Here is a 22,004-nt window from a genome sequence, read left to right as displayed (position 1 = left end):
GAGAATTTAAGAGAATAGGTTAGAATAAACAGGTATATTTTAAGTCTTTTTATAAGTTACAATATATTGATGGTAAACAATAATTATAAAAGTACTTATGGTATACTACAAACTATAGAATACATCGCATTAAAAATAACGCATCAATGGTTTTTTTTAATTTAAAACACAGTTTTCTTTTAAATAAGTTTCTTTTGTAGTTTAACTCGGTGATGTTCCATATGTTTTTGTCTTTTTTACCAGGAGTTGGAATTAACTTGTAGCGTTTTACATTAAATGGCGTTACTCATCTATCCATAGTCACACATATAAAACTAAATATTCTATGTAAAACTACTGGAACAGCGCATCTTTTCCACTCTATAACATTTCGTTAAGGAGTTCATAACAATTTGTTGTGCGTCCTTAAACATGTCGACGTTTTTGCTTGAAAAATCATTTTTGCGGGGAGTATTACTTCATTACTTCCACATGCAGAAAAGTTCGGCGGAAAATCATTGTATTTTGAAAGTGGTTCGCGCAGTTCAAAGATGGAAATTCTGATTTGAAAGACAATGAACTTTCCCTACTACCAAAAAAATTCGAAGATAAAGAATAGGTGACAATGCTCCATGAAGATCTGTGTCAAATCCTTCTACAGTTATATGAATCGTTCAGAGTTGGCTTATCGACGGTTAGAAAACATCTCAAAGCCCTTGGAATGATACAAAAGCAAGAAACATGGGTCCCAAATGAGTTGAAGGCAAGGGACGTCGAACGGCGTTTAGTCATCTGCTACCTGCTGCCCTAACGACAGGCAAGAAAGGGATTTTTGAATCGAATGGTCACTGGCGACGAAAAGAGGATGCAGTAGGACAATCCTAAGCGCAAAAAAATTGTGGGCTTTGCCCGGTCGTGCATCGACATCATCGCCCAAACAGAACATTCATGAGAAAAATATCATGCTGTGCATGTGGTGGGATCAGCTGGGGGTAATTTATTATCAGCTGCTCCAGCCGGGCGAAACCATCACTTGGGGCCTTTACAAACGTCGACTGATGCGTTTGAATCAATCATTAAAGGAAAAATGCCCTCAATTTAAGGATCGACACAAGGTGATTTTGCTCCACAGCAATGTTAAATCTCATGTTGCGAAAGTCGTGAAAACTTATTTGTAAACGCTGAAATGGGAAGTTCTGCCTCACCCGCCATATTCACCAGACATCACTCCATCTGATTTCCACTTTTTTCGGTTCCTGGCGCATGGTTTGTCAGAGCAACACTTCGACAACTACGAAAGTACCAAGAATTGGATAGATTCATTCATCGAATCTAATGATTAAAAATTCTTTAGACGTGGTATTCGTGCTTTGCCAGGAAGATAGCGAAAAGTAGTGAAAAACGATGGATAATACTTTCAGTAATGTTATTGTAAAGATACATACACAATAAACCATCAAACTTTGCAAAAAAAAACGTTACAAATTCATTTCAACCTCTAATATTTAAAGGTGTATATTATCTTATTTTTGTGGCTTCGGCAGATCTCGTCCGAATGTGCCCTCATGTGTTTTAACCACGCCTTATTTATGAATTCCAGGACACTTTATGTTCCCAGCTACGCCACCCACAGTCCCCTTTAGAATAATTTGCACAATAATTCACTGTCTATGTTTTTTTGGTGTCTAATGACTTTTCCTTCGCCATAACATCAAGAACCTTTCCAAGTTGACGTTTATTAAAATTATTTAAAGTTATTTAAAGTTAAAATTGACTTTATTAAAATTCGTGTTAAAAAATAAAATTTTAACGGGCATTTAATTTTATTTCAGTTTAAATGTTAATGTGAAGATATGAACTTAAAATCGATGATTCTCGTTAGCGGTCCTTTAAAATTCTATATTAGGTAAACCTTTGATCATGCGTTAATTTTAATGCTAAATATAGTCGATGAATGGTTCACTTTTGAACTTGAGCCTTATTTAACATTATATCTTACAGGTGTATATTGAGCAATCGACTTTCAAATTTCTTATTTCTATACTATGCATTATTAATAACAAACTATTTTATGTATAATACGTATGGTTACAAAAAGCTTTAATATGTACTATAGGTAAGGACATACCTATATGAGGCGTGTTCCAAAAATAACGGTAATTTTATAATTTTCTGGGCTGTATTCTATTTATGCGATTTTTCGCTAGGGTTACAAAAAGCTCCTATATGTACTCTAGGCAGGTAGCTGTTGTACCTACACGAGGTATGTTCAAAAAATAACGGAAATTTTGTAATTTTGTTGTCTGCACTAATTTTATTTATGCAATTTTTCGCTAGTAATATTGGTAAACACGTTCGTAAACAATGTATACATTGGTAAACATGTTGGAAATTTAGTTTGTTGACAACTATTAAAAAAGGTTACATTGTGTTCGACATGAGCGGGAATCTTTGAAAAATTAATAAACAAATATATATTAAATTTTGCCGAAACACTGAACAAAGAACATTACAGATAAGTTCAACGTTGTTTGCGTGAAGCAATTCTAAGAACACGCCCTGATTTGTGGCGAAACAATTCATAGCTTTTGCGCCATGATAAATGCGCCCGCTTACACTTCATTGCTTGTTCGTAAATTTTTGGCCCAAAACAATGCTATAATGATACCGCAAGCTCCGTATTCGCCAGATATGGCTTCCTGTGATTTCTTTTTATACCAGAAAACAAAGAGAACTTTAAAGAGTCGCCGTTTTGCAAGCATAGACGAGCTTAAATGCGCGTCGCTGAAAGAGCTAAAGAGTATTCCAAAGTTCGAGTTTAAGAAATGCTTCGGGATTTGAAAGAAGCCCTGGTATAAGTTATCTAACGAGGATTATTTCGAAGAGAGTAAAATTGACTTAGTCGAATAAATAAAATTCTTTACAAAAATTTAAAATTTCCGTTTTTTTCTGAACATCCCTCGTATATGTCATATGTTGATTTTAGCATTTTAAAAGTGAATCTAATTTTTTTGAATTAATTTCTTTAATAATCTGCTTCATTTCTTTGCTATTTATGCTTAATTTCATTCTCTTTTTATGTGTTTCGAATAATCAAATATCGTCCGTAATCAATTGCAACCAAAGAAATGGCCGTATTTAACAATTTTCATGTTGCAAATTTATTACTTGTTTCATTTTCGTTATATGTGCCTACTTCTGCCGCGTACACGCTATAAGTTTTAAACTCAAAGAAAAATACTTATTTGTACATAATTATTTATTATTTCTCTATTATTGTAACCCGATATCTCCGTCACTGACTTATTCACTTTTAACGGTCTTCTGAGGAACTTTCACCTTTTTATTCTTTATAAAGCTCTTGTAGTAGAAGTTAGCAAACAGCGCGAAAAATATCGAAGAATTGCAGATCATCACAGGTCCCATAAATCTGGGGTATCCGCAGTCGTTGTAGAAGAGCTGCGAGGCATGGGCAAACACGATCATAAATTGAACCTTGAATTTACGTTATTTCCAGTAAGCAGGTTTCACCAATGTGATCAGATGCTCTTACCAATTGTAGAGTGGTCAAGTGTTTCTTCCACCATAGATACTTTTGATACTGCGGCCCCAATGCAGCCATCATGTAGTAGAAATACAACACTGCGTGCACTAAATTGTTGATAAGATTTTGCAGTGTGCCGTGCCCTCCTAAATTTAAAGAAAAAATTGTGAATTTCAAGCTCACTTCATAGAGAAAGCTCGAAGTTAGCTAAGACATGCGATTGAGAAATGCAGTGTGTTAACTAAAGACGTTTCATTGTTTTATTGTTCCGTTAACAAAATCAATGCCGAGAGTTGCGTTTGTTTTTTAATCATACTGTATAATTCGAAAGCGTAAGCATGTGGATGAGGTACTCACACATGATATTGGGTGTCTATCCTCAAGAAGTGTAAACACACGCTACGTCATTGGTATTTTGTGCATGCGTTAATTACGCCTGGGTGAATAATATGTAGGTTCGTACTTTCCAACAAGTTGTTTTGCAATAACCGCAATATTTGAACGTAAATGGCCTGCTACACTGTTACCACTCGGCCTGTTCTTTGCTGCATTAGAAAACTACCTACATACTAGTCTGTGCGACATACTCAATCTAGCTGCAAGAAATTTTGCAATCGTGAATTAATCCTCATCAAAGAAAATTTCGACACGGACTAAACGACCTGAGGCTACAGAAATGTGGAATTCTCTCAGTTAGATGCCGTGAACAGACGGTTTTACGAAATGAAAGCCTTGACACAATATAATGTAACTTCTAATAATAATTTTGTTGTAGAACCTATTTTAAAATTGGATTTAGAAAATGGTTGTCGAATATTAACACATAATAACATCATAATCGATCCTTAATATAGAAGGTCGAGTGAATATCGCCAAATAAGAAAGTATACAGGTAGCACCAGTTTAAGTCGGAACACAAGAATTGCACAAGTGGGAGAAGGGCCACACATAAGATTTAACATGCTTCCGACAAAGATCAATAAAGTGGGTCGTGCGACTAGCCGTGGAAGTGGGCGGAGTCAATCCAAACCCAGTTACCAAATCTCTTCGTTTCACAATTTTTAATAATATAAGTCCTAGTGATGGATACATTTTTTCTCATTTAGTTCCGCTGCTGCTTTTCGCTCTGATATTTTTAAAAATTTTCATCACCATGAAGGCGGCGAAATGAATAATAATTTAAACATCGAAGTGAAGACGTTGGCCTGACTGACTCCGCCTCCTTCATCGTTAGTCTTTGTTGAAGGCAAATTAAAACTTATGCGATCCTTCTCCCACTTCCACAATACCTGTGTTCCGACTTGAATTGGTGATACCGGAGTGACGATTACAAAAGCGTTAATTATTAGTCAATTCCGAATTATTAATCTATCAATTAATGAAGGAACAGAAATCGTTTTACCAGCTATGAAGTGCGTCAGAAACCAGGTTTCCAGAGGCGTGAGACTGTGGTGGTAGATATGCAAAAATGTTATTTGATTGTTCTTCTTCCTCAAAACGAAAAATATTGTGTCGGCGAATTCACTGAGTTTGGATATATAGTATATCCAACAGAGTCGTGCCATCTAAAATGTCCCTTTTGAAGCTGAGATAAGATTTCTAACAAGGGCGCACTTACCCTCATGGCTTTTTCGTTGGTGGAGTAGTCCACCGGTTGACATCTGAAGCTGTAATCGAAGAACCATCCGCTAGCAAAGTGCTGAAATAAAGGCAGTTTTTGGTATTAGCACGACTTCAGGTTGCTATATACAGGTTGAGCCGTAACGGAACCGATATAAACCGAGGGTGGGTAGCAGACCTCAAAATATGACAATTTGCTGAATTTGTTTCCCAACGTTTGGAAAAGAAAAATATATCCAACAAATCGTTATTTTTTGAGGTCTTCACACGCCCTTGCTCTGTGTCGGTTCCATTATGACTCACCCTGTAATCCTACCTAAATTACCTTCCCCAAATGTCAATACTGAATTAAGTACTGAAATATATATAGGAGATTCCCGTATGCGAAATACTTGATTAAAATCTTCAATTATTAATACGAAAAGTTCTTCTATTTCACCTTAATTATATGTATATATCCCGCTTTCCATAATTTTAGTGAAAATCTTTATGAAAATGTTGCGAAAAAACTATCTTCAGAGTTTTCCCTTTAGGCGGTTCTAGTCTTTTTAAGAAGCAATTTTTGGGCTACGGTTATAAGAACATTTTTTGTTATTTTAATCTCTAGAATCGCCTCCCAAAATATTTTGACATCATTCGCGAACACCCTGTATATAAGTTAAGTGCCTATACGAATGTATGATAGAATTGGCTTGATATTTGTTACGTTCATAATAAACCCCAAGACAAGTACAAGAGATTTAAAGAAAATTCTTGAGCGTAAACTCATGAGCGGCGCCACTTCTAACATCTACGAAAAAGTAAATTTCTTTTCTCCCTCGTAAATTCGAGTTCCGATAAACAGCGTGAGAAAAGACAAAAAATTTAGAGGGTTTAGGATCTATGACACGTCCTCGTTTTAACATTCTGCAAAGTGTACGTTACGAAGGACACTATAGGTACCCAGTTAAAAGCGGCCCTTCATATAGGGGAGAGGGGCTAAGATAGTATAGCAAGTTATTTTCGACTTCAAGCAAATTGTGTGAGTAAATTTGAAGAGTTATCAAAAAATGAAAATAGCTGTTAGATAGCTTCGTCATTCCGCTACAATTTCGTTCTAGATCATTTTGCTACAGCTCATAATGCTACTGTAAAACTAAAAAGTTTGTTTATCCCCACTATTAGGGTAAAAATAGTAAACATTTTTTATTGCTGCAAATTAAAGAAAAGATAAAAAAAGGCATATTTTCAGTTATTTTGAATAATTGAAACATATTTATTTGTGTAGCTATTCAGAACGATTGACGCATGCGTGCAAAACTTCATAATTAAGTTTGAATCATTTCCCGCCTTTGAATATCAGATCACTGCGTTTTACTACCTCATTAACTTTAGATAAAGTTGTTTCATCAATTGGCGGCATTTTTCGTCTGCATTTAGGAACCACTATGGCTAAAAACAAGAAAAAATTAACTGCTCTTACCCCACAATCACATTTTACTTATTTCCAATGATTTTGGCTAATATACACATGTTTTATACGATAACAAATATCATACTCGTGTTTAGCACCGTATTTTACCTTAGAATTAAATTACCTTATTAAATATGTAATACGAATCGTGTACGAACTAAAACGATTAATACTAATATAATTTTATAAGCGTAATTTAATTAACATAAATCAACTCATAACTTTTACAAATGACGGCGCAAAAATGTCAAATATTACATGTCACTGTCGGCAATGAAGGAAACTTTGGTATGTTAATGACACCATCTTTCGTCAAGCCCCTTAGCTGTCAGAATGAATTGCTGTAGGGCGTCCGGAAAGTAGGGACAAATTTTAAGATACGATAAAACATAAGTTATCATGAAAAGCGAATTTATTTTTTAGAAACATATCAAGTCACATCTCTCATTTAAGTATGAAAAATCACATCTGCCGTATGACCACCCAAAGACGCGCGGCATTGAGCAATGCGGTCATTAAAATTCACGATGGCGCGTTTAGAAAGATTCGTCGATGTGCTGTTAATAACCCTTCCAACCTCAGCCTTCAATTGGGGAATTGTTTATGGCTTGTTGACATTGACACTTTTACTTAATAAATCCCCACGAAAGGAGATCGCATGATCTGGCTGGCCATTTTTGGTTATCACGCAAAGAGGTGATTTTTTGAGGAAAGGATTCGTTCAGCAGAAAGGTCGTTTCGTGGGATGTCTGACAGGTCGAACCATCTTGCTGAGACCAAAGATCGTCATTTTCCAAACGTCCTTAAATTGGAGAAAACCAGTCAGAAAGCATGTTTCTGCAACGATTTTCGTTCACGGTGATAACAGCTTTCTCGTCGTCTTCGAAGAAGAATGGCCCGATCACTTCTCTTGCCTAAAAAAATGCCATCTTCTCCGTGCCAAGAAACGCTATCAGCCTCGTAATCAGAATGATGGCATGTAACGGAAATGATAAGACCGCGGCAACCGTTCGCAATACAGGGTGAGTCGGGAGGATCGTGCCAAACTTCAGGAGCATGTTGTACATGAAAAATAAATGTAAAAAAACTCAAATGTTGTTATCCGATGTTAACGATTTTCGTTTGTTTACAAGTTATAGCGTAAATAAAATTAAAACATAAAATTTAAAAAAATTATAAATTTCATAAGATATTCCATAATTCCATTTGCGCTTAAAAAAAATATCACGTTTTTTATAGAAATTTTTGATCATTTTTTTACATCGTTAAACAAGAAATTGTCGGAAAGTTAATGCAAATACCAATGAGCCAAGGAACATTCCCTCAAAGTTTGAGCGATGTCGGTTAAGTAGTTTTCCACGCAATATCGTATTTGGAGCTAAAACGCGTTTACAGTTTTAGAGAGAGAAACGCCAAATGTAATGTGGTCAAACTTATATCGGCATTTTGAGAATGACCTCTTAAGCACACTTCATGCAGATCGTCCCTCGATAAGTCCTCACTTATCGGCAAAATGTAGAGAGGAAATGGGTAGTTGGATTCTTCCGGTCAGGGCATCTTTGGTACTTGCACGCTGTGGCTGACCTCACGCCATAGTTGTTTTAGCAAGAAATAGTGCAGAAGAAAACCCGCAATCAGTTTCACAGTTTTCCTACAATATTCTTGAGATGTTTCACTATCACCTTAAGGCAGAAAAAAATACTCAACATTTTTCTTCCCACATGTTTTTCCCGTCTTAAAATTCGTCACCATTGCTCGAGTACCTTTTATTGTGATTTCATTCTACATATTCAAATTTTTAAAGACCTTGACAGGTGTTGTTATTAGAACTTTTCATGTTAATTATAATTTCTTGTACAATAATTTAACACTATAATTACAATTTCCGGCTAACAATTGACGTCTATCAATGAAACCGAACTTTTATGCACCTGATGATTTATTAGTTATGTGTTTTTCAATATCAGTAATTAACGTTAACAGTAATGACACTCGTAACATACGCAACGATGCTTAAACACATTTCTCGTAAACCGCATTTCATGGTACCATCACGTGTAACAGGTACCATTTACCATTTCGCTTCCTCTGCATGATGTGATGTCTTGACCTACTTTCTCCTCTAAAATCTAATGTCAAGGACGTCGGTTTATCTACCTTCAAATTCAAGGCCAACAATTATTACTAAATATCAATATCAATCAGAAACGTGTTCAGACGCGTAATTTTATCTGAAGGTGGGTTCACAATCATTAGCGTCTCGTGCTTTCCACTGGATGAAAGTGAAAGCAGAGGCGTACTGGATGATGCTACACCTACAGCCGCTTATGTAATTTCGTCAATGTCAAGGTTACTATATGGGAGCCAATATAAATGAGGGAAAGCTTTCATTCAGTTGCTCTAGGTGTTATGTGCTGTTCCGACTGGTTGAAAATCGGTCAGGGCCGTATTGAAATTAGTTGTTTTGTCTCCGTATAAATGGGAATTTGACAGGTAGACGGGGTCGAAAGTTTGACACATGTCAAATGTTAATATGCAATTGTGACACAGTGAGGCTGGAACTTCAAACTGAACGAAAACTTGATGTTTTCCAGATTATTAACCTTAGCCATGTATATGGAAATTCGGTCGCAGTCACTATGACTTGTTATTTATAAAGGGGCAAAACGATTATTGATTTCCATGGGACCGCCCCATTTGCAATAAACTGGAATTACGCGTATCTTCTGGGTACTGGATAGCGGTAGATCTTATCACTATTTTGAATGACCTCCTGCGATCTATAATTAATATTAAAAGGCGAATTGACCTGTAGTGTGATATAGTATGAATTTTTATGACACTTTTTGTAATTGAGGTGTTGTTCTGCCTTTATAAACATCAGCTAGTGTACTTTGACATGGATAAAAATTACATTGATGTCAGCCGTCATAAAGAGCGCAACGTCATCTGTCATTGTTCTAGAGTTATAGCTCTGTTTCTTTATAGAAAACAAGGCTTTACCATAGGCAGATTTAACCAGGCCCAGTGATTCAAGTTGTTGGTAACTTTCTGTATTCCCAAAGAAACGATCTCACTGATAAAGTTAGCAGGAATTTCGAAAATCGGTGTTAAGCTCAAATCACATCAATGTTGCAAAATGGTTCGGCGCATGTCTGTAGACCGATGCAAGTTGTCTACAAAAATGATTTTTCTACGTCTTCATGCAAACAATGTTACTAAATGAGAATAATTTCATTTAAATGGCATCTAATAAATAATAAATACCAACGTAATTGCCTAACGATTTCCTCAATTTATTTTTGTAAATTCTATCGATGCCAATGGAAGCTCCAAAGTCTCATTATACAGGACGTTCCAAATCCGACGTGCTCTGATTACTATTTCTTAAACCGTAAAAGTTACAGGGTCGGTTAAATTTTAAAAAAAGTAAAAAATGTAATACTCATTCGAGAACTGAAAATAATGTTGCCAAATGATTTTTAGTTTTTAACTTATGAATATAATGTACTAAATAAATCAAAAGTAAAGGTTTTATAATAGAATGCAATTTAATAATAAAGATAATTAATTATTGATACCTATTCAGATATTTTTTTTTAGCTTTTCATAATCTATTATACTTTATAGTTTGGAAATGTTCTAAATGAAAAGGATATTATTACTAATTTATTTGCTTATATAACATTTGAGAGCAACATAATAGTTGTATTTTTGGTTAGAGTTCCAGGACCGGCCTAGCTTATTATAAAAAAAATGACTATATATTTTTTTACTTAAAATGTTCAGAAAGTTCTATCAAATGATACATAATTGTAAAGTGGTTACTCAGAACTCAAAAATCTGTTAAAAAATATACAGATACGCACTTAAAAAACCCAAGTTGGTGCCATTGTCTCAAAAACCAAGAAATAATAAAAATTTAGAAACTTGCTGATTTTTAGGTATAAGAAAGTTATAAAAATTTTGTATCAAATATTTTATGGATAAACCTTTGATTTTCGAATTATTTAGAAAATTATATTTGGCCAAATTTAACTTTTTCCATAAGAATCTACTTCTTATGGAAAAAGTTCAATTTAGCAACATTGCGTTCAGACCTTGAAGAAGTGTTAAACTTAGCACATTTTCTCTAACTTAACCGGCCCTGTAACTCTTACCGTTTAAGAGATAGCAACGATAGCCCAGGGGATTTGGAACGCTCTGAATAAGAATAACAAAAACTCAACGGGATATGGATATTTGAATTAAATAAATAATGAAGTTTTGTAAAAACCTGATACTTCTAGGATATGCATAATATAATCATAAAGTGTGTAGTCAGAACTCACCTCATAAAACATATATAAGCTGAGTAGAACCTGAGCCCCATTATATACGAACAGGACTTCTTTTAGCTTAAAAGGCTTATAACTGGCCATGAGTCGGGGGCCCAACCACAGAATAATATAAAGATACGTGAGTACCATAAGGATGGTCGGTATGGGGCTGTGCATTAGAGGCCATCTGGAAGTTCTCGGATCTGAAAGTTTGATGTGTTGAGGTCACCACATATTTGTTAAATGCCGCTAATTGAATGAAAAAACACCTGATACAATATCTCGATGCTTAAGAAACGAATTGAAAGATTCGAATTCAATGCCAACCGGTTGATGCCATACCGACTAGTTGTCATTATCATATTTTTCATAATATACTGTTTATTTTATATTTAAATATTACTTGATTGGTAAAAATAAGTAAATTCGTAAAAAATGTGACTTACCGCTCAGTTTGTCGTATGTGGTCAAGCCTATGTCCACGTATCGTTCCGCCATTATCTTTGCTAGGAAGGGGATATCCTAGAAAAAAAAATTCGTGTTGTTTAAATTAAGTATACCGGGTGTTTCTAGATATCATGTACATACGGAAGGGGGTAATTCTTTAGGTTGTTCCACGACTAAAAGTTCATATAAACATAGGTCTGCAAACGCTTCGTTACTTATCTATAGGACGGTCAAAATTTAAGGAGTGTCAGTGGGATCTCGGATGAGATATGACGTCGCTTAAATTGAGGTGAAGTTGCATAATTAATGCTCAAAAACACGCCACTCTAAACTTGGAAAAATTCCGAATATTTCCGGAGATAGCCGGGAAAAAACGAAATTTTACTATACCATTTTAATTTTTCCATAACATTTTCCAAAGACATATTTCAGAACAAATGTCACTTCATTATTACTATTTTTTCGTTCCCGCAAGATGGCGTCGGCACGTATGAAATCCGACGTTTCGTCTTTGAGCCATCATCAACTGATTTTTTTTTTTTTAATAGGGACCTGGATTTTCTTGCCTTGCTTTTTATTACCTTTTGTTCTCTTAAGATCAATTACGTATACCAACCACCAAATTAGTAGATGCAATAAAAATACCCTTTTAAAAAGTGCATAGATTTACCACTCGTCCACGTATCATTTTTAGCATAGGTTTGTTTTCATTGTAGTTCCTTCTGCTCGCATAACACGTGTTTTCAATCGATTTTAATTTACGAAGTAATTGGCTTGAATAATTTTTATAAAGCATAAAAAATTGATAAAACTTATGAGTATTAAGAAAAACCTCACATGCCGACGTGCAGCGGGGTAGGGACTGAGTTCGTTCTACTTTTTTTTAAATAAGCAATAATTTTTAAATTGTTTAATAGTTAAATTATCGTTCTATCAAATCTATATCTATATATTCAGCAAATTATAAAGTTAGTAAGTTAGTAAGGTATAAAGTCAGTAACCTCGCAACGCCATCTTGTCGGTACGAAAAGATAGTAATTATGAAACATTTATTCTGAAATACCTCTTGGAAAAGTTTCATGAAAAATAAAAATGATAGAGCAAAATTTCGATTTTTCCTAGATTTTTCCGAAAATATTCGGATTTTTTCCGAGTTCGCATTTCTCGAATATTGAATTGTGCAACTTTGCCCCAATTTACGCGACGTCGTATCTTACAGTTTCCAAGACCGCAATGAGACGCCTCGAATTTGGACCATCCTGTAGATAGGTAATGAAGCTTTTGCGGGCCTATGTTTATACGAGCGTTTAGTCGTGAAATGCGCTAGAGAATCACTCCCTGTCGTATGTACATGATATTTAGATACACCCTGTATGCATCGGACAGTTCGGCTCACTTATTGGCGCTAGTGCTAGAGTAATTGCTAGTGGCACTAAATTTGTGATTTCTGACCGTGTTGGTTGCAAAGTTTCCACGATAATGCAAATATTATTGAGCCAATTCTTTGATACGTTCAAGGAGGGACAGAAAATAAAATGTCAATGACTTTCATTGAGAGGAGAGGTTTTAATGTCCAGTTCAATGGGAATTCCCCATTCAGAATGTGTGTAGGATGTTTGTGGTCATTTCGAGGCTCTTGCAAAAATAACCTGTTTCGAATCTTGTGGGGAACAAAAAAGGTAACAAAAGACCGTTTTTCTCTAATCTGCATTTCAAAGGTCATTTTCGTACTCACGTTCAGTTCTTTCAGGTTAATTTTTTATACCCAAAAACGCCCATTAATTGCGATTTTAATCAAGAATGTTTGTCATTGTCTCGCTCTGGTTTTGCGTGCAACAAATATGACGAAAAATAAAAAAACACATTTGAAAAATTCAGTATCCGCGTCCCGCCCGCACGGATCGGACCCGGGCCCGGCCTGCTTGCACGGGCCGTACAGGTGTCCGTACTGAAACTACTTCGTGTGAACCCATAGTTTTTTCTCTATAATATTAACGGCTGATCAGAAACCAATCAGGATTCGTGCACGTTAATTAAATTTCATAAGCTGTGGAAAATTATCTTATGCTAATGCTACATGCGAATCGCACTAACACAGAACTAGTTGCATAACAACGAGGCTGTTCAACTATCAATGTTTGTTTTAATTATTACTCTTTCAGCACTGTAATGCCGCAGATGGACGATAAAAATTGGTGCCAACATGCAACGATATGCATGTTGGTAAACGAAACACCAAATAAGTAATATATCATTTAAACAAACTGAATCGAAATGAAGATTTGGCTTAAAGCGCTATCGGTAATGCGAAACGAAGAGGTGATTTGGCAACTAACCCACAATCAAGCAAATGCATTGGACCAAGTCGAAATGTTGCTCAAATTAATAATAAGAAACCTGTCTTGTGCAGTAAGCACTTGTTGCGTTACGGTTATGTATTATATTATCATTTTCGATAGTTTTTGGTCTGTGACGCAGATCTAGATTATACAAGGCGTCTTTGAGCTTAGAGCCACAAATTCAACCACGTAGTTCAGGTCTCAAATTGAAATGAAAACTTCTTATAAAGATATGTCGATAGGAGCTTCGCTTTCAATATACAGAGTGTTAAAGGTTGGTCCTTGAAGATGGGCTTCTATTAATGTTTTTGAAGTTTCGAGATAAATGAGCGAAATTTTGTACGTTTTTATAAGTTTTCGTGTTCTTTTTGAACATCTGTAAAGAATGTTCCACATTTTCCAGGGGCGGGCCGCGCAGGAAAGTACTGCTTAAAAAATACCAAAACTTTCGTGTATTTCACCATACTGACGATTTTATAGGAAATATATTAAATTTGAAGATTTTTGTACAAAAAATGTACTCGTTGAAAGTTAAAATCTCCCACAGTTTCTGACAAAATTGAGCTTTAAGAGATCGGTGCATATTAAATTTTATTAAATAAACATCAAGTTGAATACTCAGTTGGCTTTGAAACGAAACAAAAACATATTTTTGACATTTCCCCACATGACAGAATCAATTAGTAAAACCCGCTGGTTTTTCATGACTGCCGGAAAAGTGTTTAGTTCCTATTATTTCTAAAGAAAATGAATGAAAAACAGTTTTAAAAAACATACACATAGCGAAAACAACGCGCCTTTCCATACAGCTATTGAATGCGAATAACGCAATTGACGTGGCGGAGCCTTCCGAAGGCATTTTTGGAACCTTCAGTTTACAGCACCTTCAAAATCGCAAAAAATATAGTAATGTGACCCCGTATCTCAGAAACCAAAAGATGTTTTGCAAATTCGTTTTTATTGGGCTGCAGCGCGCATCGAGGTGATTCATTTGAGATATTTTCTGAGGCAGTCGCTTCACGCGTTGCCGAGATATCGGCGTTTGAAGTGTGAGAACTGGGAAACCCCTCGAAAATTCTCAGATAAATGTCGAAATTTTATTGACGATTTTATAAAAAAATATTTATTTTGAAGAATTTTGTGTAAAAAAGGTACTCTCGTTGAAAATCAAAATCTCAAATAGTTTTCGATAAAATTGGCATTTAAGAGATCTTTAAGAGATTTAGTTTTATTGACTAAATATCAACTTTTAGAGCGCTTCCGGTGTAACCGGAAGTTCCGCCATTTTTAAAACATTTTACTTGAATTCAAAATGATCGGCTCGAGCCTAAAACCGAATTTTATTCACTAGAATAGAGGAAAGTCGGCGATTTTCAAATGAACGGGTTGGATGGCTAACACTGTACACTATAAGCATCGAAACATTGAAGTGTTTTGGGAGGTGGTCCTAGAGATTAAAATAATAAAAGAGCACCATTGCCACTACATCCTCATGCAAGCAGTAGAGAAAGGATGACTATTCCAAACGAATTTTTGTCGATTTACCTTATAGGCCGATATCGAAAATGGAAAATTTTTTCGCAGGGTTTTATGAACGGACGAATCCAGATTTTTCCGGAAAGGGATTACCAATTTTCATAACGTGCAATATTGGGTTGAGGAAAATCTGCATTTGAAATAAAAGTTTCGCTCCAATATAAATTTGATGTAAACGTATGGGCTGGTATAATAGGGAGATTTTTGATTGGTCCATATTTTTTGCCAGACAATTTAAATGGCGAAAATTATTCAGAATTAAAAAAAAAAAATAATTTACCAGATATTTCGGACAAAGTACCTTAAGATATAAGTCCCGTCCGTTATCGGGGAACAATAAAGACGTTTTTAAATAATCAATTTCCTAGTAGATGGATAGGGGGAGATGAACCGATAATATGGCCTGCCGGTTCTCCGGATCTGGTGGCAGCGGACCGTCATATCTGATGACGAATGGAAGAACTGGCAGACAGCGAAGGAACTCACGATCGAGTCCATCGCTTCCAACAAATTAATGGGGCAGTAGAAGTAATCAAATATGAAATACCGCTACGAGTAAGCACCACAGAAGTGCGACGAAGATGCCGGCAATGTATCAGATATGATGGTTTTCATTTCGAGCATGATAATTAATCATAAGTAAATAATATAATTCAGACATAAGTAACAATTAGCTATTAATTTATTATTGAATTTGATGAATCGCCTTATAATTTTTTTCCACGTTTTTTTTTTTCTTTTTTGAATAAATTTTTTATGCATCATTAGGTTTATGTCTTTCAATACATCATTGGAATATATAATGCTCAAAGAGGTTTTTAAAAACATTTAAGCGACTCTTTCATTAGCATCTGTCTTTTCATTCGCTTACAAAGTCGAGGTCTGATATTCCAGAAATTTATTTTTAAACTTCCAAAGGACCACAATCTTTTTTCCCCATGTAGATCCCATTACAACTTTGACTTCGATAAAATACAGATCTAAGTTTACACGAAGGAAAGTAGAGTCAAATCAAATGTTCCATTAAATTTTTATTGTAATTTATGTGGAATTAAGCAGCGAATTTGGTACGATTCGAAAAAATGACGATGTCTCGAAATTAGTGACACTTTGTATAATAGTATATATGATCAAACACGTTTAAAATCATCTTAACTACCGCCCTCTTTCGGATGCGTATCAGTGAAGCAAACGCTCTGTATACTATTCTATACTATTGCTGTAGACGGTATTATTTAAGTACGTTACCAAACATTGAAGGACGATTCTCTGAGTAATTCTAGGACGAAAATTTTGTATAAACGAAGTTCGGTAATGCTGCGTTTTCAAGATATAGGCTGTCAAACTTTTCTTAAAAAATCGTTTCTTCGTAAAAACCTTAATAAATCTTTGGCTGATTTTATTGAAATTTGACAGTGTTCTTCATAGTTGTTATTGTTACTTATTCACCAGACACTTTTTTAAAAATTTCAATTTTTTTGAATATTAATCAGTCATGGCCACCAAGATCACCGGATTTAAATCCGTTCGATTTTTTCTTTCGGCAGCATGTAAAGTCTTTTGTTCATAAAGTTCCGGTCAACACTGAAGAAAAATTAATCCAAGGGATAGGGGGGATTCATCTAATCACACAAGATATACGCCGGGAATAATTCAACGTGTTCGGCAATCGATATTAGGACGAGCTAACGCTTGCATTGAAGTTGAACAACGACATTTTCAGCTACTATCCGAAGTTCCGTGTTATTTATCGTTAAATGTTGTTTTACTTAGAAAAAATACGTATCATTTGTTTAAATGTAGTTTTAATAAAACATTTTTCTCGTTTGAATTTTTGAAATTTCTGGTGTTGTCCCCGTGCACGCCACTTAAAAAACGAGACATCAATTTCCAGCTTAAAAGATTCTTTTTACTATATTCAAAACTGTCACCAAGTTTCAACTTCATGTTACCTTGAGCCCTTTTTTTTAATTTAGAATTTTTTTAATGTTTAATTATTAAAAATTTTTTTTAACCTCCTGTATCTTGAAAACGAGATATCACCGGACCCGTATTTACACAAATTTTTGTCTTAGAACCATTCAAAAAATCACCTCTTACAGCTTGGCCGCGTATTTAAATAACACCCAGTACGTGATAAAAAACATATATTTGGAAGTGTACTGGTAACTGTTTATTTATAATAAATGTTGTTAGCTTTTATTTAGTTTTAGAGAGCTCTTTATAAAATCCAGTTTATAACTGCCTTCTGTATGTTTCCGATTTCGAAAAATTTTGAAAAATGCATAGATAAGTACCGCGACCTAATAGGAGCACTAGTACGTTTTTGATGCACTGTAAAGAAATCGATTGTTGCATAACAAAATTGGGTACCACATTTCTTTTACATTGTCATAAAAGTTGATTTGTAACTTACGCCACTGACTTTTCTTGTTCAAACCGGAAATCTTCATTCGTCAATTTTAGCTCGGTCCAGACGCCTCCAATTCGATAACAAATGAATATTTATGAGTTCTTCACCGATTAAATTGTTTTTCAGCATATTTACTAATATACAGGGTGTCCTGTTGAAATCAACGCTCTTTGGGCAGGTTTCGTGTGGCCAACCTTAACGTTTAAGCATTAATTTTGATCGACTTTTTCTACGTGAGACTGATTCCTGACCAATGAAATTGCTGAAACAGTCTCGGCGTGATGGAAGTACGATCGGGGCCTTGATCTGAACAAAACGGTAAGACCTTTAATTCATGTTCATGGAGACAGGTACGAACCAAAAATGGCCAAAGGGAAATAGGGATGCGAAAAATGAATTCCTGTTTGATACGTCGGACTAGTTGTACATTTTTTTTTACAGGGCGAAAAAATCCGAAAGTTGCTCTACAGGGTGTCCAAATGCTTCTTTTAATTCCGTCAGCTGGGAATAAGTTTTAGAGAATTCGATTTACAGGCGTTGAGCTGCTCCTGGAGAGGTTTTTAAGTGCGATGAAGTCAGTTAAGACACCTGTGAAACAGAGCCGCTCTAAACAGGCTGCATGTCTAAACTAAGCGAACAGTGCTCATTCCCTATGGGGATTTTCGTAGTGTTTAATAAATCATTTTCACTGCCTTTGAATCTTTGTTTCGAATCTTCTTGAATGCTGGATTACTGAGATAACATTAAACTTTAGATTATCCGCGCTGATAGAGTACGTGTCCGGGATGGCACACAATACCTTGAAGTAGAAAATAATAATTGTGTAATAACACTGTAATGGCCTTACCTTACAAGACATTTCATAAACATGTCACTCTAATGCCCAGCCATGAGATGGAAATATGTAAATTTCAATCATTGGGAAAGTGGACCCTGAGCACTCGAGGCGAAACACTTCGCCACCGGAGAATTTGGGAATTGTGTTGTGAAGTGGACGGAGGTGTCCGAACGAATCGCTTCACAACAGTTTCTTAAAATTTATCAAAATCTCGTGCACAATGACGATAGTTTAGAAACACCCTTTGGGCTTTTCGAAATTGAAGCTATTTCGGAGCTTTCGTTAAGTTTAATGAGGAACCCTTTCCCTACACTTTCAACCGCAAAGAATTTTCTCGCGAGTCTCTCACAGCAAACAAGGCTGCATATTTAAGAGACATCCTGTATATACGTACCTATTCAAATATCTTAAATTATTAAATTCCAAGATACAGGTTTCTCCGTTTCAGTGGTTCAAGGTCATCATTGTTCTTTGGACGATATCGTGATTGTGGTAGAAATTTCGCAAACTTTAAGACGTATTTGGGCTCCTTTAGCAATGCTCACAAAGCGCAATGCTTAGAAATATTATGATATTTAAGGCAGACATTAGCACCATCATCGGAGACTGTCGATCGTAGATTTTTAACAATTCGAAGGACCTTGGTTCTCGTTAAAAATAGTCACATTTTGAGGTTTCTTATTAGGTAACATTTTGATCATATTTATTTTCACATTAATACGACGTGCATACATTCTCAGCAACCATACACCTTCATTTTAACGATCTCTAACATGAAGAAATGAGAGATTTCAAGGTAAAAATGCTGTTGCTGTTGTCTCGATGCATCTTTGTTACGTTGACAATTTTTCAATTTTTCAATAAATAAAATTTACCCAACTTACCTTCATTGTGGTATTCGGATAGTGAGAGATGTTCAGCCAGAAAGCACGCTCTTCCAGCATAATCTCTCTAAACTGTTCCATATTCGTTTTTTCCCTCACTTAACGGATGTTAAGGTACTGGTTATTTGAAACACCCAAAAAACAGGCTTATGTCACTCTCACCGAACGCGGCCGTTATCAAACTCTTAATAATAAAAATCCACTATGATTGGTGCTATAGTGGTACCGGCTGAACGGTACGACACTCGGGCGCGCGCCAAATAACTCTAGGCCCGCTGAAAATATCAAAAATTGAAAGTAACTATTTGCGATAATTAACATTAAAATTGAAACATAAAATATTAAGAGCGACGATGGTCGTAGCAAAAAGGTACCGAAATGTCCACAAGCTTCGGTAATAAGTGAGCTTTTTGGATCTTCCCCCACCACTCTAATTCTTTTTGAAAATATGCTCCTGTGGTGATGGTACTTTGGCCGAAGCTAAAGTAAGTACCTGTTTGGTAGTGGGTCACGTGACACAACCATCCTTGATGACAGCAGAAATCTTCCCCTTTTCCGTGGTTCTATGCATGACGCATGAAACGGTGACGTGTATAGTGTTAAAGAATATTGCTTACGTAGAGTGTAGGTATACAGGGTATTTCAGGAGATGTAATGTAACTTCGATGTGTCCCGCTACATTTAATTCTGAGCAAAATAGTTTCGATAAGTATATGTCCGCCAAGGCCACATTTAGGATATACAGGGCATTAGGAAATAGTTTTTAAAACAATTTTAAGTATTTAAAAAACGATTTTTTGTTATTTTATAGAAATTTGGCACAGGAAAACACGTCGTTAAAAGACAGTTTTTACAATTAAAGCAAATAAAATGTGTAAGCAGTGACGTGGGAACTATTAAATAAACAAAAAAATTCGTTTTAAACGCAATTTTCTGACTCTTTAAACCTCCAACCACTTTATTAAACCAAAAATCTGTTAAAAGTTTATTGTAAAGCGTGCCGTTTTCGAGAAATAAACTATTAGAAATTATGTTGGTAATAAATAACTTTATTTTTCGAAAACAGCACACTTTATGTTAAACCCTTAAGAGACCTTTGCCCTAATAAATTTTTTTAAATTTATTTATTTATTTTTTTTTAAATTTAATTACTTGTAGAGATACAATCTGTCACAATAAAGGTAAAAATAAATTGGACATTCAACATCTGTGCTGGCAATTACAAATTATAGTACTAAGTGGTGTAGTAAAAGGACCAACATTTCAGTCCCTTACTTGGTTGAATCTATGTGGCAAATCTAGAGGGTCGAATCTCTTCAACCTGGTTGTATATGTCGCTGTGTCTAGTAAATTTATGGCTAAGTGATTTGGGTGGTGATCTAATCTTCACATGTAGTTATTCGAGTAGCTCTTTATTTCTTCTCGGACTGTTTTGATTGAGAGGTCGGAGTGAATTGTATTGTTGCTAATATTCCACGGTGCATTAACAGGCATCCGTAATGTCTTAGTTTGAAAACGTTGTAAAATTTCGACATTAGAGTTGCTGGCGGTTCTCCATAGCTGGATACCATAGGTCCACACGGGCTTGATGATGGTTTTATAAATTAGCACTTTGTTCTCTAGTGATACTTGAGAGCGGTATCCCAGTAGCCAGGTAAGTTTTTTTGTTTTGAGATTTAGTTGAGTTCTTTTGGTCGTGACGTGCTTCTTAGCCTCCTATCCAGGTGCATTCCTGGGTATTTCACTGATTCTGCCTGGTGAATTTTCACGTTGTTCATCTTCACTGGCGGGCAGGTGTTTCTTCTTAAGCTGAAGGTGACGTAGGTGGACTTGTTTTCATTAATCTTTATCTTCCACTTAGTTAGCCAAGACTCTAGTTGTGAAAAATAGTCTTGTATGACGTCAATAGCAGTTTGCGGGTCAGGACTGCTAACCAGAAACGTAGCATCGTCTGCAAATGTTGATAACATACCATGTTGTCTGTGTACTGTATCTGCTGTATATAGGGTGTACAAGAATGGACCCAGGACTGAGCCTTGGGGAACCCCTGCATGTAGGTCAAATAAGGTCGACCAGGCGTCCTCGACTTGGACATAAAATTTGCGATTATTCAAGTAGGAGTTAAGTATGTTAAAGTATTTTGGTATGGATTTCTTGATCCTGTTTACCAGGCCCTTGTGCCGCGCTTTATCAAATGCCTGCTTAATATCTAAAAAGATACCTGAGCAATATTCCTTATTTTGAAGTGCCTCGTAAATTTTGTGTGTCGCTCTATGGACTTGTTCCATGGTGCCCTAATAAGATGGTTGGACATTTAAAAAATCAGGAAATCGTGTTCAAAAGTACTTTTTCGGCTATTTGATAGTTCGCGCGTCACCGCTTATTCACTTTGATTTTTTAAAAATGTCTTTTAACGACGTGTTTTCCTCTGCCAATTTTTGAAATAACGAAACAAAATTCGAAATTAATTTTCATCGCTCCGTATATCACAAAAGTCGCCTTTCTGGACGCGTTAATAGGAATTTTTTTGCTCAGAATTAAACGTAGAATAACACATTGAAGTTTGTACATGCAGCACCTGAACGAACCTGAAACACCCTGTATAAGATGATAAATAGAAAGCAAAATGAAT

At 35.6% G+C, this 22,004-nt stretch overlaps 1 protein-coding gene across 1 annotated transcript; it reads right to left on the bottom strand.

Annotated features, from left to right (window-relative positions):
• Window positions 1-19: 19 nt before the first annotated feature.
• LOC136343018 (very long chain fatty acid elongase 7-like) lies at window positions 20-19,765 on the bottom strand. The gene is made up of 7 exons (XM_066289378.1): window positions 19,373-19,765; window positions 11,362-11,437; window positions 10,928-11,118; window positions 5,142-5,222; window positions 4,926-5,088; window positions 3,533-3,669; window positions 20-3,474 (listed from the first exon to the last, which is right to left on the bottom strand). The coding sequence occupies exons 1-7, from the start codon at window positions 19,451-19,453 to the stop codon at window positions 3,283-3,285; spliced, it is 921 nt and encodes a 306-aa protein (XP_066145475.1). The 5' UTR covers window positions 19,454-19,765; the 3' UTR covers window positions 20-3,282.
• Between the last annotated feature and the right edge of the window lie 2,239 nt (window positions 19,766-22,004).

This window comes from Euwallacea fornicatus, chromosome 13, assembly GCF_040115645.1.
Source record: "Euwallacea fornicatus isolate EFF26 chromosome 13, ASM4011564v1, whole genome shotgun sequence".
Taxonomy (NCBI): domain Eukaryota; kingdom Metazoa; phylum Arthropoda; class Insecta; order Coleoptera; family Curculionidae; genus Euwallacea; species Euwallacea fornicatus.
Note: the sequence above shows the minus strand (reverse complement) of the source record. Positions and strands in the feature narration are given on the sequence as shown.

What these genes read in the sequence shown, in the direction of transcription:
- LOC136343018 (XM_066289378.1), bottom strand. Translation starts at nt 19,453, where the DNA reads ATGGAACAGTTTAGAGAGATTATGCTGGAAGAGCGTGCTTTCTGGCTG. An exon ending in GCTTATATATGTTTTATGAG is followed by an intron (nt 5,223 to 10,927) that starts GTGAGTTCTGAC and finishes CCTTTATTTCAG; the next exon opens with CACTTTGCTAGCGGATGGTT. An exon ending in TCTGACGCACTTCATAGCTG is followed by an intron (nt 3,670 to 4,925) that starts GTAAAACGATTT and finishes CTTTAAATTTAG; the next exon opens with GAGGGCACGGCACACTGCAA.